The 12,201-nt window shown below is 38.0% G+C and overlaps 1 protein-coding gene across 2 annotated transcripts in view; it reads left to right on the top strand.

Moving 5' to 3' along the window:
• Nucleotides 1-12,201, top strand: part of SPATS2 (spermatogenesis associated serine rich 2) — a 138,935-nt gene that overhangs the window by 88,650 nt on the left and 38,084 nt on the right. For both annotated transcript variants that reach the window (XR_009565512.2, XM_030835165.2), the window contains exons 3-5: nucleotides 4,363-4,442; nucleotides 8,053-8,161; nucleotides 9,294-9,343. Coding sequence is in view for 1 of the 2 variants with exons in the window: in XM_030835165.2 (XP_030691025.1) it covers nucleotides 4,363-4,442; nucleotides 8,053-8,161; nucleotides 9,294-9,343 (239 nt within the window). In the remaining variant the exon portion in view is untranslated. The remainder of the gene's footprint in view (nucleotides 1-4,362; nucleotides 4,443-8,052; nucleotides 8,162-9,293; nucleotides 9,344-12,201) is intronic.

The raw sequence follows: 12,201 nt of genomic DNA, 5'->3' as shown, positions 1-12,201 counted from the left end.
AGATAAATGATGATAAGAAAGCTCAGTGTCAAGGGTTCCTCATATCCTTTATGAATCTTGCCAGAGTATAGTATTTAACTTCATTTTTTTTTTTTTTTTTTTTTGCTGTACGTGGGCCTCTCACTGCTGTGGCCTCTCCCGTTGCGGAGCACAGGCTCCAGACGCGCAGGCTCAGCGGCCATGGCTCACAGGCCCAGCTGCCCCGTGGTGTGTGGGATCTTCCCGGACCGGGGCACGAACCCGTGTCCCCCGCATCGGCAGGCGGACTCTCAACCACTGCGCCACCAGGGGAGCCCTAACTTCATTTTTTTTTTTCTTTAAAAATTTATTTCTGATAGAATATACATGACCTTCTATCATAGAGTAGTTATAAAAGGATGAGACCCTGCCTTATTTCCTACCAATGGAATTAAGTAAATCTTAGGCTTTCTTTGCATGAAAAAATAAGAGAATTGTTAAATCACTAAATGTTGTTGGTGGGAATTAAAAATGACTTTCCCTGTCATGTTGAGAGGCACTTAAGCTCCAGTTCATTGAAGCAGGGTTTTGAATCTACTTGAGTTGTTGGTTTAAGTAAAAAGAGGCAGTATTAGCTGGTGAATAGACAAGTTAAGATGTTAAATTATTGCTGCCCTTTTTGGCGAACTCATGATTTAGAATATAAATACAAAATGGGCATTTGTGCCCTGGGAGGCTGACTTGTACAGACTACAGGTCAGACTACAGGTTCCTTGCCCTTGGGCTTCTGGTTGAGTTTGGCTATTGGGCAGCATAGACAGGAGACCAGAGGCAAGGAGGAGAGTGAGGTAGGAGTATCTGTTCCCCCAATCTTTCCCTGAGGGGTCACTGTGGGCTTACTGTGTCCTTTGACTAAAGGACTATTATCCTGTGGCTGTCTCCACACCAGATGAAACAAAGATGAAAGAGCCTGCTCTCTCTGGGTTCCAGTAATTGCTCCCTCCTTACCTTCTTTAAAACCTCCAGTAGCAATATACGTTGCTATTATTAGCCAAGGAGTACTGTGCTCTATCTTGTGGTTTCCCTACTCCCTACCAGCACCTTCGAAAATAGTCCCTTCATTAAACTCTTCAGATTTCCCAGTCTAAGTGTGCTGTTTGTTTCCTGCTGGGATCCTGACTGAAACAGCTGCTTTATGTATTTTTTTTAACATCTTTAATTGGAGTATAATTGCTTTACAATGATGTGTTAGTTTCTGCTTTATAACAAAGTGAATCAGCTATGCATATATATATATATATCCCCATAACTCCTCTCTCTTGCGTCTCCCTCCCACCCTCCCTCTCCCTCCCCTCTAGGTGGTCACAAAGCACCGAGATGATCTCCCTGTGCTATGTGGCTGCTTCCCACTAGCTATCTGTTTTACATTTGGTAGGGTATATATGTCCATGCCGCTCTCACTTCGTCCCAGCTTACCCTTCCCCCCCCCATGTCCTCAAGTCCATTCTCTACGTCTGTGTCTTTATTCCTGTCCTGCCCCTAGGTTCTTATGCTTTATGTATTTTTAATCATTATCCTAACTGGTATGCCAAATAAACCCTAATAATACTTATGCTAATTTGAGTAACTGAAGGTGTTTGCAGAACTACCCTTTGTTTTCCTTGCACTTGGTTTCATCTAGCATGTTGTTAAAGGAAAAAAAAATAAAAAGTGTTAGATGATGTAGAAATTAGAAATACGAATAGTTCATTTAAATATAGATTCCAAAATGCTGTTTTACCTTAAGTATCCCCTCTTTTCCCTAAAAGAGATTGGTGGTTTGATTCCTTAGTAAGATTACTGATGTCCTTTGTATCATCTCAGTGCTCATTAATGTGTCTTTGGGAGAGAGTACAGTTGACCCTTGAACAACATGGGGGTTAGGGGTGCTGACCCACAAGTGCAGTGGAAAATCCTTACAATTGGGCCTCAGTGTCCACAGTTCTGCATCTGTGGATCCAACCAACCGCAGATTGTGTAGTACTGTAGTATTTACTGTTGAAAAAAATCTGTGTATAAGTAGCCCCAGGCGGTTCAAACCCATGTTGTTCAAGGGTCATCTGCACTTACAACTGTCAGGTTATATCATCTGGATAACCTAAAGCAGTTCTGAGAAGGTTGCTGGGTACTAGTATTTTGGCTATATAAGATTTTTATCTGTACTGTGTCTCTTTTCAATTAATAAAGATAATTGGGAGTTAACCATATTATGTCGTCATCTGGAAAACTCAGGCTTTAAATACTGAGTTTGTGTAAATGTGACCTGATTTTTCATTCAGGGAACAATCATGATACTGCCAATATTACAGAGGTTAAATCTAACTTAATTCACAGTTCAATGGTAATTGGCAAACATAGTTTCTCTTTGAATGACATTGGCTCTATTCATATCCTCTTTTCCACTTTTAGTACCAAAATATTGTTATCATTCTAACTTATAATTATCAGTCTTCCACAGCAACTAGGAGGTATTTTAAAACACAGGATAACAATTGAGCTGTAAAAGAGGCTTTAATTAACTGGGACAAAGTGAGAGAGTGGCATGTACCTATATACACTACCAAATGTAGAACCAATAGCTAGTGGGAAGCAGCCCCATAGCACAGGGAGATCAGCTCGGTGCTTTCTGAACACCTAGAGGGGTGGGATAGGGAGGGAGGGAGGGAGACACAAGAGGGAAGGGATATGGGGATATATGTATATGTATAGATGATTCACTTTGTTATAAAGCAGAAACTAACACACCATTGTAAAGCAATTATACTCCAATAAAGATGTTAAAAAAATTTTTTTTAAAATCTGAAATAATAGTAAAAGAATTTGGAAAGCGCACTAGTATGTTACTGTATTTTTTATACCCCCATCTTATTCCGTTCAGACTGCTGTAACAAAGTACCACAGACTGGGTAGCTTATAAACAACAGAAATTTACTTCTCACAGTTCTAGAGGCTGGAAATCTGAGATTAGAGTGCCACCACGGTCTGGTGAGTGCCTTCTTCTGGGTTTCAGACTTCTCATTGTGTCCTCACATGGTGGCAGGGGCTAGAGAACTCTGTAGAATCTTTTTTATAAGAGCACTTATCCTGGGACTTCCCTGGTAGTCCAGTGGTTAAGAATCCGCTTTCCAATGCAGGGGACGCAGGTTCAAACCCTGGTCAGAGAAGTAAGATCCCACATGCCGTGGGGCAGCTAAGCCCACGCGCCACAACTACTGAGCCCTCACACTCTGGAGCCCGCACTCCGCAAGGAAGAGCCCACCGCAGCCACATAAGTAAATAAAATTTAAAAAAAAAAAAGAGCACTAATCCCATTCATGAGGACTCCACTCTCCAAAGGCCTCACCTACTAATACCATCACTGTAGGATTTCATATATGAATTTGGAGGGGAGAACACAAACATTCAGACCACAGCAACCCCTTTTCTCAAAATTTCCCCTTTTACTTGCTTTGTTGAAATTCTAACCCCCAAGCTACTCCCAAGTATGGTGCATGGATCTGCAATGTTGATACCGTTTGGGAGTAAAAACCTCAGGCCACACGCCAGACTCCTGAATCAGAACGTGCATTTTAACTGGAGATTTCCCCAGATGTTAAATATACACATCAGAATTTGAGAAGCACTCTAACCATGTCCTAGGATCGCATCTCATTAGATTAAAACAAAGTTGTCAAGTGTTAAAGCTGAGGTAATTTGTTGATCATATAGTCACGGGTAAAGCAACTGATTAAATTCATAGATAGCCTTCTTTATAAGTGCAGGGAAGCCAAACTCTTTTCTGTAATTACTTACATTGAACTAAGTTTTCCCATTTGTGCTGGTAATGTAAACTCAAGTACATTGCTTTATCAAGTATTATATTGGGAACACAAACAAATGTGTTCATGGAGTTCATAGTCTAAGAACATGGTGTGTGTGTGTTGCAGTCTGGAAGATGGAAAGTACTTTCATGTGTTGTTATTATTAATGCCACAGAAGCTCTCATTCTCACATTTTCATATTTGTTAGTATTAAACTTTACCTTGAGGAGCTATTTACTAGCTACTTTACTTTAGAGGGTCTTTTAAATTAACATAAGATAGTTAACAAAGATACCAAGGATTACTGGACAGTCTAATATAGGTGATGTACTTAGTGTTTTTCTCAAGCTGTGACAGTTTCTATTAAAATAAAATTAATTTTATAATTTTAATGCAAATGTAGTTATCAGTTATCTATATAATAGAATTTGCAAAATAACAACTAACTTCTTGTTAGCTGTCTATGGGAGAAAAGCAGCTAGTATTGGCCCTTCCATTTTATGGGATGGATTATGTGTTAGCTTTGGACCATGTTGAATATATTTTTTCCTTCTCATTGTTTCAGATTCATCAGGATTCATTTTTGATTTGCAGTCCAATACTGTACTGGCCCAGGGAGGAGTTTTTGAGAACATGAAAGAGAAGGTATGACTAGTTACTGTGGATAAGAAACTTGAATGTTTTGTTAAAATTTAGATACTAATAAAATCAATGGCTATACAAACTCATTAAGAAAGTGAAATTTTAAGAACAAAACTGTATGAATGCCACTGTATATCAGAGAGTAACCACCATGAAGGTTTTGAGGAATCAGAGCCTATACGTGCAATTTGCTTTGCATGTATACATATACATATATTTATTCTAAATTCTCTTGAAGACATCTTAATATTAATTAATATTATAACAATATTTATATGGCTAAGTGTGTATCTCATTTAGCAACATTCTTTTTTTTTTTTTTTGCGATACGCGGGCCTCTCATTGTTGTGGCCTCTCCCGTTGCGGAGCACAGGCTCCGGACTCGCAGGTTCCAGACGCGCAGGCTCAGCGGCCATGGCTCACGGGCCCAGCCACTCTGCAGCATGTGGGATCTTCCCAGACCGGGGCACGAACCCGTGTCCCCTGCATCGGCGGGCAGACTCTCAACCACTGCGCCACCAGGGAAACCCTAGCAACATTCTTTAAAGAACAATCTGAGTAGGATCTTCCCTTTTTTTTTTTAAGACAATCCAATTTTTATTTTTTGATTTTTATTTATTTGGCCATGCCGGGTCTTAGTTGCAGCACGTGGGATCTTCGTTGCGGCACGTGGGGTCTTTTAGTTGCAGCATGCGGACTCTTAGTTGTGGGATGCAGACTCTTAGTTGCGGCATGCATGTGGGATCTAGTTCCCTGCCCAGGGATCGAACCCGGGCCCCCTGCATTGGGAGCATGGTGTCTTAACCACTGGACCACCAGGGAAGTCCCAGGATCTACCCTTTCACTTGAAGAGGATTTTTAAGTCCAGGAGACTTTAGAGCAAGAAGAGAAATAAATTTTCTAAGTAATATACCTTTGGAAGAAAAGGTTGTTTTTAGTAATATAACCCTTAATGAGCTATACTGAGAAAAACATCTAAAAAAAAAAGCTTTATGTGTGTTCTCTGTCTTATTTAAAAAGTATATTGTTGATTATGGAGTCATAGATATATATTGGTTCAGTAATATAAACACTTTCACATTTTAAGTTATCAGAATTTTACCTTTATCATTGAATCTGTTATTTTTGCCTGAAGCCCATTTTCTAGTGATCAGTGCTAAGTTTTTTGCTCATTTCAAAAATGTATATTACAAATTTGCCCTCTTTGTATTATAGATTATATACCTTCCCATTTGTGTGGTTTTAAACCTTATCATTGTTCAATTAAGCCTGAAACAAAAAAAGTATAGAATGATATGAAAACAAGTGTACTAAGAAAGACTTAGGTTCTAATACAGATTCTGCTAATTACTTGAACAAGATACTTTACTTCTCTTCGTCTATAAAAGGACTTCCTTTTCAAGCAGTATGGCTGACTAGATACCTGAAAACATTTCTAATATACAATGCTTACAAGTACAGAATGAAAAATAACATACATCATTTTAAATGCATAGATGGGGAATTCCCTGGTGGTCCAGTGGTTAGGACTCTGTGCTTTCATTGCAGAGGCCCTGGGTTTGATCCCTGGTCGGGGAGCTAAGATCCTGCAAGCCACATGGCACGCAAAAAAACCAAAACAACCCAAACCTTTTAATACTATATTTGAACTTTTATTATTATATATGAACTTATGTTGTAAGAAACAAAATTTCCTAGCTCTATCCACTGAAAGGACCTAGAAATAATGACTCCCTGGTAGCAATAAACACACCTAGCTCTTAGATCTTGGTTTCTAACTACCACTTTCTACCAAAAAGAATCAGGTCTTCTTGAAAAAATAACCAATTTCACATTGTGCAGTAAGACAAGAAATGAAAATTATAAGGATTAGAAAGGAAGAAAAAAAAACTGCCGTTATTTATAGACAATACTCTTGTCTACATAGAAGAACCAAGAAAGCATCAAATTATTAGGAATAATGAAGTCATCAAAATAGCTGGATATAAAATCGATATACAAAAATGAAAACAGAATATGCAATTATTATAAAGTATTTTTAATCTCAAAAGATATAAAATACCTTAAAATACCTTAGGAATAACTGACAAAATTGGAATTCCCTGTTTTAAAGGGAAATTTGGCATTTCTAATGAAATTGTAGATGCCCTACTGTTCAGGAATTCTACTAGTGGTTATATACAATAGAGGCATCCTCTCACTGTTCACAGAAGACCCTTTTGTTTTTTGTTTTTTTTAACTAACAATTTGCTAAACATTGTCATAGGCACTGAGTATTCAGCAAGTAAGCATAAGCATAGGAATATTTATTATAACATTTTTCATAGTAACCAAACACTGGAAAGAACGTAAATGTCCATCAACAGGAGAATGAATAAATTGGCTATATTCATACAATGGAAATGCTATGTAGCCGTTAAAATAAATGAATAAGATGCATTTATCAACATGAAAAATAAATCTAAAAAAATTGTTACATGAAAAAACAAATTGAATATAGACATGTACGATATGATAATATTTATGTAATGCAAAACCGTAATATGGATTACCTGTGGATACATACATACATCATAAAAGTACAAAAACATGTATCAAAATAACACCAAGTTCAAGGTAGAGATCTCTGTGGAGAGGAGGGAAATGGGGTTTAGGAGAGACTTCATGGGCACTTCAGTTGCATATATTTTATTTTATTAAACTGGCTGTCATATAGTGAGTGTTCATTATGTTTTATATACCTGAAACAGTTTATAATAATTTAAATTATCTTTAAGCATTATTATACAATTAAATGATATGAAGTAAACGTTTTGAAAAATGCTGTACAAAAATCTGCTATTGTTGGGCTTCCCTGGTGGCGCAGTGGTTGAGAGTCCGCCTGCCGATGCAGGGGACACGGGTTTGTGCCCCAGTCCGGGAGGATCCCACATGCCGCGGAGCAGCTAGGCCCGTGAGCCATGGCTGCTGAGCCTGCGCGTCCGGAGCCTGTGCTCCGCAACGGGAGAGGCCACAACAGTGAGAGGCCCGCGTACCGCAAAAAAAAAAAAAAATCTGTTATTGTTGGTGGTTCGTTAAACTTCCCACCTTTCTCTGTAGTTTGCTAAAAATGAGGAAATGTTGATGCTAAATTAATACCTGATACCTAAATTAAACCACCCTTTCTTGAAACAAAATCTGGCACAAATCTTTTTTAATTAATTAGGTTGCACTGGGTCTTAGTTGCGGCATGCGGTCTCCTTAGTTGTGACATGCGAACTCTTAGTTGCAGCAAGCATGTGGGATCTAGTTCCCCGACCAGGGATCGAACCTGTGCCCCCTGCATTGGGAGCGTGGTGTCTTAACCACTGTGCCACCAGTGAAATCCCCTGGCACAAATCTGTTTCTAGAAATGTTCTGCTTTTCTAAGTTTTGAAATTAATTTTTATGTACTGTTATCACTCATCTATTAATCATTCCCAGTGAGTTGGTTGTATGTACTCACACTGACACTAAAGAGTGATATATCTTGTTAAAAATGAAACGGTACCCTTTCTGTTATTCTCTGTATGAGATCTCAGTTTCCAACTGACCTACTGATATTAGAATTAAATGAACTTGTCTTCTTTTCCAGATAAATGCAGTACGTGCAATAGTTCCCAATAAGAGTAACAATGAAATTATCCTGGTTTTGCAGCACTTTGATAATTGTGTGGACAAAACAGTGCAAGCATTCATGGAAGGTAATCCTAGCTCAATATTTTTATAAGTTTGTATTTGTTCAAATAGAAGTTGCTTCAGCATTCTATAACATTCATTCGGCAATCTGGTGTTTCATAGATGATATAGCAGACGCCATGATAACATAACATACCATGCCATTTTTAAAGATATCTCTTAAAGCTCCCTATTTCAGCCCTAGAAGTAATTCGTTCATAAGCTATATAATACCTGGAATAAGAGACAAGCTGAGAAGACTCCATCATTTTATTCAGAACGTTCTCTAATGGTAGTTAAGAAGAAATTAGGTGGCCAGTGGTATAAGGGACTTGATTGGAGTTGGGTGTAATAAGAATTTAAGAAACAATGACAAAGTAGTGGTCCAGTAGCTCAGCCACAGATGGCAGATTCAGGGACTCAACATTCTTTTTCATGCTCCAGTACCATTTAGTCGGGCTCTGGCAAGTGATTCAAATATATGGGTTTGAGTATCCTTATCTACCATACAAAAAATGGTAGGCTTAGCCAAGCCTTCTGATTTATAGAGTTGAGGAGTGTTTTACAAAATTCTTTCCACATAACTTGTTTGGGAAAAACTGCCTAAAGCTATCGCATCAGGGAACAGTGACAGCGACATCAGAATAGGTCTCCCCGTTTCTCTTTTTCTGAATTTACCAGTATAGAATAAACATGTCCAAATACTGTAAGGTTTTTCTTCGTCTTCATCTGTTTTCTTCATAATGTTAGTATTTGGGTCTAGGGTAGTATACAGTTCTCTCTGAAACAGTGTAGCTAAGGTGGTGTGTAATCTTCTGGAGGAGAGAGGATACCGTACTTGGGCTGAAACCAGTCATCTTTGTATTCGGTCAAAGATATATAAATAAAAGAATCTTTAAAATGGTCAGGCTACATTAGTCTCTTCTTGGAAGAACTTACTGAGGAAATTGAATGGAGAAGGGGAATCTAAATGGGCAGGTATTCTAAAAGGTAAGCATGACATGTTTATCTCATTACATTAGCTTAGAGACTTGAACCTTAACTTTTCCTATTGGGAACTTTGGAGATTTTCCAGCAGTTACAAAATTCGGGGACACTAATTCCTGCTTGAGCATGCATGCGGTAGGAGAAGAAATATGTAATTGGTTTCTCTTACAGGTAGTGCCAGTGAAGTACTCAAAGAATGGACAGTAACAGGCAAGAAAAAGGTAAAAATGAATTAAATTTAGAAGTGTGATATCAATATTTGTATTATAAAAAAATTTAAGCTCTGCCAAAATATTTGGAAGATTTACATATGCATCTTCAGCTTCCCTGGTTAAGAAAAGTTTTCTTCTATGACACTGAAACACAGCTATGTACATAGAATACCACACAATCTCCTCCACGTGATTTTGGGCAGGAAGCAGAATGACTCTGCCATGATGCAATTGCAGAGGGTATTAATATTATTAATATTAGGCAGGGGTGAAACTAGAGAGCATGTCAAGGAAAGCAGAGGTCCTCTAGAGAAAGTGATCTAGTCCAGCGGTTTTCAACATAATTCATATCACAGGTCAGTTAAAATAGTTCAGCTTCTCAGGTCAGACCACTTGTGTTGTGATCTCTGATACTAATGAGCTTTGGCTTAAAGCCTAAAGAGGGGCTTTGCTACTATTAGCTATGCGGAGGGGTCTGATGGTCCAGTTCAGGGAGGTAGAAGGCACTTGGGCCGTGGAGTCAGTCAGAACTGGATTTATATCCTTTTTCACTACTTACTGGCTTTATTTCCTGGGAATATTGTTTAACCTTAGTGTGCCTTATTTTGCTTATCTCTAAAATAGGAAAATAATATGAACAAATGCAAGTACTTAATACAGTGTCTAACATATTAGTTCTCCTTATCCACTTAAAACCAAAGTGCTTTCCCCAAAGGATACTAGCTGGCCTCAGAATGCTTCCCATAGCTCTTTACTCTAAATCTGGTTCCTTTAGGAAGTGCTTGAAGTGTGAATTTCAATCAAGTATCTCTATGAAATCTCTTTAGGGTCTATATTAGGTTAGTGCTGGAGTACTGGAATACTTTCTTGATGACTCCACATCACTTCATTAGGAGTTCTGTTAAGTATTGATTAAACCAGGCCTGACCCCAATGACCCTTGAGAATTTTTTCTAAGAAGAACTTAATACTACTACAGATTCCCCTGAAGCTCTCCATACCTGTAGCTTTGAGTATTTGCTTAACTTCTTCCCATTGCTTTCACCTAACGTGAGTGTGTGTTCTGGAGAACAGCAGCTTATTAATTTATTGGCCCAGGATAATAGGTTATTAGTGATGTGAGATATGCATGAAGCTGGAAAAGTATGTGTTGGAGACATAAATTTCTTAAAATTTGGAGAAAGAAAAATGGCTTCAGTTTGGCAGTCCCAAACGCCCAAATCTAGTTCAGTTAACTGCTGGGATTAGTTCAATAGGATGTAACCATGAACAGTTACTGGGACAGGTATTATATATATAGGACAGTGATATGAAAACTCAGCCAGTTCACATGGGAGAAAGTATTTAAGAGAAAGAGAGATGAGAGCTGTGGAGAGGAAAAAATTATATCTAGCGTTACATTAGTATTCCTGTTAGGGCCATGAAAGGGGTTTAGGGTAAAATTAATTCAGTCATGTCAGTCTAGCCTTAGAAATAGAATTAAGTATTTCTAGTAGAGCTGTGGTTTGACAAAATAAAAGGTAAAGGATTTTTGTTTTAATTTTAGTATTTGCATAGGTAATATATTCATGTGGCTCAAAATTCAAAGCTATAAAAGTGAATATACTGAAACATCTTTATCCCTGGGGATAGTTCCCAGCCATTTGGTTCCACACACCAGAGGCAAACTGTATTATCAATTTCTTATGTATCTTATGGGATATTTTATACGTATATATAAGCAAATATGAGTATATATTCTCCTCTTTGCTTGCTCCTTTTTCATGTAATATATCTTGGAGCTTATTCCATGTCAATATATAAAGAGCTTTCGTGGTTTTTTTATGAATGTATACTCATCCTACTGTTTAGATGTACCATAACTTACTTAACCGTTCCTTTATTGATCAACATTCGGGTTGTTTGCAACCCTTTGCTATTATTAACAATACTTCAGTGAATAACCTTGTACATATATCATTTTGCATGTGTTAGTATCACCTAGGATAAACTCCTAGAAGTGGAATTGCTGGGTCAAAGTGTATATGTATTTGTAATTTTGATAAGTATTACCAGATTGCTATAGAGAGAGTACCACTTTGCACTCCCACAAGTGATATATGAAAATGCCTGTTTCTTTATTCCCTCAACCCTACAGTGTTATGAAACATTTTGAACTTTGCTAATCCAGTAGCTGAAAAATGATATTATAGTGCAGTTTTTTTCCAAATGTTTTTTTACTGTGGTAAAATACACATAAAATTTACCATCTTAACCATTCCAGATCTCTCTCTCTCCTTTTCTTTTTTGTTTTTGTTTTTGGCTTTTATTCTAAGTTAATATCTGGACTAATATGCCAACGAAGGGTTTATATTTTACTTCTTTTTTTAAAAAAATTGAGGTAACATACCGGATTGACATATACACACTACTATATATAAAATAGATAACTAGTAAGAACCTACTGTATAGCACAGGGAACTCTACTCAATACTCTGTAATGACCTATATGGCAATAGAATCTAAAAATGAGTGGACATATATATATGTATAACTGATTAACTTTGCTGTACAGCAGAAACGAACACAACTTTGTAAATCAACTATACTCCAATAAAAATTAATTTAAGAAAACTTGAGGGGCTTCCCTGGTGGCGCAGTGGTTGAGAGTCCGCCTGCCGATGCAGGGGACACGGGTTCGTGCCCCGGTCCGGGAAGACCCCACATGCCACGGAGAGGCTGGACCCGTCAGCCATGGCTGCTCAGCCTGCGCATCCGGAGCCTGTGCTCCGCAACGGGAGAGGCCGCAACAGTGAGAGGCCCGCGTACCGCAAAAAAAAAAAAAAAAAAAAAAAGCGAGGTATAATTGACACATAACATTATATTAGT

This window comes from Globicephala melas, chromosome 10, assembly GCF_963455315.2.
Source record: "Globicephala melas chromosome 10, mGloMel1.2, whole genome shotgun sequence".
Classification (NCBI taxonomy): Eukaryota; Metazoa; Chordata; class Mammalia; order Artiodactyla; family Delphinidae; genus Globicephala; species Globicephala melas.
The sequence above is the reverse complement of the archived record's forward strand: the minus strand, read 5'-3'. Positions and strand labels throughout refer to the sequence as shown.